Source organism: Geospiza fortis, unplaced genomic scaffold (assembly GCF_000277835.1).
Source record: "Geospiza fortis unplaced genomic scaffold, GeoFor_1.0 scaffold333, whole genome shotgun sequence".
In the NCBI taxonomy this organism is placed as follows: Eukaryota; Metazoa; Chordata; class Aves; order Passeriformes; family Thraupidae; genus Geospiza; species Geospiza fortis.
In genome coordinates this window covers 3,442,337-3,446,540 of record NW_005054347.1, presented here as the reverse complement: position 1 = coordinate 3,446,540, position 4,204 = coordinate 3,442,337, and the positions used below count along the sequence as shown (strand labels likewise).

Here is a 4,204-nt window from a genome sequence, read left to right as displayed (position 1 = left end):
TGACTATTTGAGTGGTGGAAGTAACGCACTTCTGCAGTAAAATACTCATGTATTTCTCTTCTCAATGTAAAATCACTCAAACTTCTTGGGAATCTAACTGTCTTGCCAGCTCTATTCAGCCCTTTGTGGGATGAAATTACAGGTAATATTTTAGTCTTTCTTCTTTGTATTTCAGGATCCCTCTTGGAACTGTTTGAGAAACAATAGCTTAGCTGTATTTTATTTGTTTGGGAACTACCTTAGGTTTACCTCTGATCCCTACCTGTAAACTTCCTGGTTTAATGGAGCTTGAGGGAAGCTGCAGTTGTCTGAGGTTACCTTCTCCAGGTTTTGTAACTGATTCTGTTGTGTTTGAATGAAACTTTGAAGCTGGTTCATTATGGTTTCTGATCCTCAGCACCTCTTTTACCTAATGAAGCCAAAGACAGGACTCTTCTCTGGACCCATCTTAAAAGATGCCATGCCCAAGTAAGAAGGAATAGAAAAACCATTTTCATTCACAAACTCCATTTTATTTCCTTTATGTTGAAAAAGCTCTGAAATATTTTGTTTAATAGGGTACTTTCATAATTCAGCATAGAGCAACTGATACCCATAATTGCTTAATATATTTTTAACATAAAATTGTTAACAGATTGCAAAAGGGAGAGGCTGATGTACAGAGCTGCTGTTTCAGCAACATCATACAAGACGGTTCATCTCCAGGACAGGCAGGTTTCTTAAACATCTGTTCTTTGCAAAATGAACAGGTAACAAATTTTAAGGGACAACATGTGCTTTATTTGGTGTAGAACAACAATGAAGAACAGTGCTTTAACAGAACTATGAGGATTATCTGGTCCTAAGACCACATATGGATGTCATTTTCAGCTTTCTTTCTGCAACTTACACTGTACTTAAATACTTCTGATAAAAAGCTTACAAGAAATATGCCCACATCCCATTTCATAGGTTTCCTGAGGTAGTAGACACAAAAAAGAAAATCCATGTGACTTAGGTTATATCTTCCACTAAATGATGTGCTAGGAAGAATTCAGTAGAGAGAGCATATGCTTCTGTAGTGCTTTCAGAAATAGACCCATCATGGAGGGTTTGCAGGCTACCTACGAGCCCAATGGCACCTGTCCAAATGTACAGATTCTTAGGAGGGAGAAGCTACTTTCAGTCCCATTATCTGATCCCTTAGTGCCAGTACTTGAGTCCTTGTGTCACAGCATAAGTTAACAGTCCTCTAATTTAGGATTATGGCAGATCTTTATGGCTGTGTTGCACGCAGCTTCCTTTGTCAGGCAGCCCTAAATCCAGACAAAACCTAGGAACAGGTGGCTCAAATAACCTTTTTAATTTCAGTAAGCCTGAGCAGGAATTTGACCTTCCCTCTCCTGTGGCACCTTGTCAGCCATACAAAGCTTCCTCTTCAGCTTTTCCCCACTCCAGCACAGCAGCTGAATGACACATTTCAGGTGAGTGCTGACATTGGCTTGCCACTGCAAACAAACCTCACCTGTCCTTTCTTACCTGACATCACACTGAGCACTTCCTCACACAGCATCCCTGGAAGTGTCCAGGCTGGATGGGGCTTTGAGCAACCTGACCTCGTGGAAGGTGTCCCTGGGTACAGCAGGGGATGGGAATGAGATGATCTTTTAGGCCCCTTCTGACCCAAACCATTCTGTGATCCTGTGATTTTCAGCACCTCCTCTGAAAATAGGAGTGAAATAGGAGTCTTGTTCCTCCACAACACAGCAACTGAGTAGAATGTGCTTCTGCATCATTCTCTGCTACCTATTTAAACACCAAACTAGAAGTGCTTTCACCTTGTTACTGTTATTTTCCCCGCCTCAGAACATGATCACACATTACAGTCAAACCAGATGCTTTCACAGTTCAGCACAGAGTAATTCATACCCATGTCATTTTGAACCTCCATTCTAAATTCCTAGAGCAGCAACATCTCATTCAAGAGTGATTCTTTGTTCTACAGATAAGGACAGACTCGTGCTTGCCTTGGAAGTAATTGCTATTTACAATACTTCCCTCGTGAACTAGCTTCAAATCAGTTGGAAAATCATTTTGCTTCAAGAATAAGCATCTTGATCCCTGCCATCATATGACTTCTAAGCACAAATCAGTCTTTATTTCTCCTGGAACTCCATACAAATACCTTATTAGCAGACAACAGCTTCTCCTTACGAATTTATTAATTTATGTTCTGCTGGTTTTTTCTGTCATCACTTTGCTCCCCTTCTAAGAAAGCTTTCAGTGCCACAGTGGCCAACAGGGATGATATCATCACCACTGTTCCCACTACCCTCAGTATTTTGAACCACCTGGGGTAAGTAGGAAGAAGGGAAATGTCATAATGCAGCGCTATCCCTAAGGCCACCGTGAGCATGAGTGCTCCCTGAGTGACATCTTTGAAAAGCAAGGCTTGGCAGGCAAGCAGAGCAGGAACTGTGCTGTTGGCCAGGTTCAGCCAGTCTGGCTTGGCTGGGCTGTTTTCTGGGAGGGCAAAGCCCCACCTCATGCCCCCCAGGAAGGAGGCTGTGGCAGCTCCATAGGTGACCTGAGCAAAGGCCAGCTCTGGGCAGTAGGAGCCCTGCGAGGCCATGGCCAGCGGCACGGCCACAAAGGGAATCAGTCCCCCCAGGCTCAGGTAAAGGGCTGGCTTGGGACAATCCTTCAGTGATCCCGGGCTCTCCTGTGATTGTTCCTCAGATTCTGCAGGGGTTTTCTTCTTGGAGACAGAGAGAGAGGTGTGGAAAGGCCGGAGCTGGGCTGTGTAACCTGCTGCTGGTTGGAGGCTCAGAGGTGTGCAGAGAGGCCGTGCATCCCTCTGCAGCTGGAGGAGGGCCAAGGAGGAGCAGCTTGTCTTGTTCCTGCCATGGAGCAGCACACTGGCACCAGGTAACTTCTGCAGCTGCAAGCACAAAACTTGTTCTCAACACTGCACAGTGCAGGCTTACAGACCTGCAGGTAACTAAACTACCTCCTGTATATTGTACCAAGTGGTTTTCCAGCTCAGGTCACACTACAGCTGTCTTTGCTTTTGAATTTCAAGTGGTTTTAACCAAACTAATGAAGGCACCCAATGCAGCTGATGAAGAGAAACTGGGCTCTCCAGAGTACACAAGCAAAGCTTACTCAGTGCCCACCTATCCCTCCCCACACATTCTCTAGGCAGTTTGAAGATATATCAGTCCTTTTCAGAGTAAAATATAAAGTAGTTCCATATAGAAGCAGGATAAGGTCACCCCAGAAATCAGCTACTGTCCCCTCACTACTCCCATCAAGAAGTGATAGGAAAAAAATACATTGAGACAATAAATCTCAAAAAGCTATTCTAAATCTGAGCTAAATCTCAAAAAGCAAAGCTATTTTATAAAAGAAATAGCTTTGCCTAAAAGTGCTGTAGAAACGATGAACTATTCCAGAAAAGCTGAATGACACACTCCAACTTGGAAGCCACCTTTTTTCCAAAGCTGCAGTCCTATCTTTTGCTATTTTATTTAAAATAAAATCAGCAAAAAAAGCCTTCAGTAACTTACTTTGAAAGGTGTGTTGAAGCAGCATCGTTGTATGAGAGGAAACATGTTTGTTTTCTCAATGTCCTAAAACAGAAAAATTCAGAAGAAGGTCTGAAACCAATGAATCACTGAGTTGGTCTGATGCTCAAAGTTCAGTCACAGTCTACAATTATCAAATGCAAGAGTCTTACAGGTATATATTTAAAGAAATATGTATATATACATATATATATATATATATATATATATATGCATATTACATATGTATTCAATCAGTACTTCCCCAGTGCAGAATGCTTCGTTTCAAGCAGCTCTATGAACGGAAATTCTAAAGTTGTATTAACTGTTGCAAGAACAATTGCTAGTTAAAAAACTGAGTATCAGGGGACAGGTGATGACTTCCCGTTCATGGATCATTCCCTCTTCAACGGATAAATGGCTTCACAAAGCTTGCAAAGGAGCATTTCCTCATGCGCGGGAAAAGCGAACATTAATAAAAAGAGGAGCAGAAAAGCCATCCCATGCAAGCTGTGGGTGAGCTTCCCCCGGGTACGACACTCACCCGGGGAACGTGGGCGGCTCGCCCCGGATTTGGCTCCGCAGTTCCCGGTCCTGCTGCGCCGGGAGAGAAAGGCGGCTCCGGCAGCCAAACTGCCTGCTGGAGGGCGAAGGGAGCG

General features: G+C 43.5%; 1 protein-coding gene across 1 annotated transcript; it reads right to left on the bottom strand.

The window, feature by feature from the left end:
- Window positions 1–757: 757 nt before the first annotated feature.
- On the bottom strand, window positions 758–4,198 carry TMEM69 (transmembrane protein 69). Its single transcript, XM_005423173.2, has 3 exons — window positions 4,090–4,198; window positions 3,549–3,611; window positions 758–2,920 (listed from the first exon to the last, which is right to left on the bottom strand). Exons 2-3 carry the CDS (start codon window positions 3,591–3,593, stop codon window positions 2,201–2,203), a joined length of 765 nt encoding a protein of 254 aa, XP_005423230.1. The 5' UTR covers window positions 3,594–3,611; window positions 4,090–4,198; the 3' UTR covers window positions 758–2,200.
- Between the last annotated feature and the right edge of the window lie 6 nt (window positions 4,199–4,204).

What these genes read in the sequence shown, in the direction of transcription:
- TMEM69 (XM_005423173.2), bottom strand. Translation starts at nt 3,593, where the DNA reads ATGTTTCCTCTCATACAACGATGCTGCTTCAACACACCTTTCAAA. An exon ending in GCTTCAACACACCTTTCAAA is followed by an intron (nt 2,921 to 3,548) that starts GTAAGTTACTGA and finishes TTGTGCTTGCAG; the next exon opens with CTGCAGAAGTTACCTGGTGC.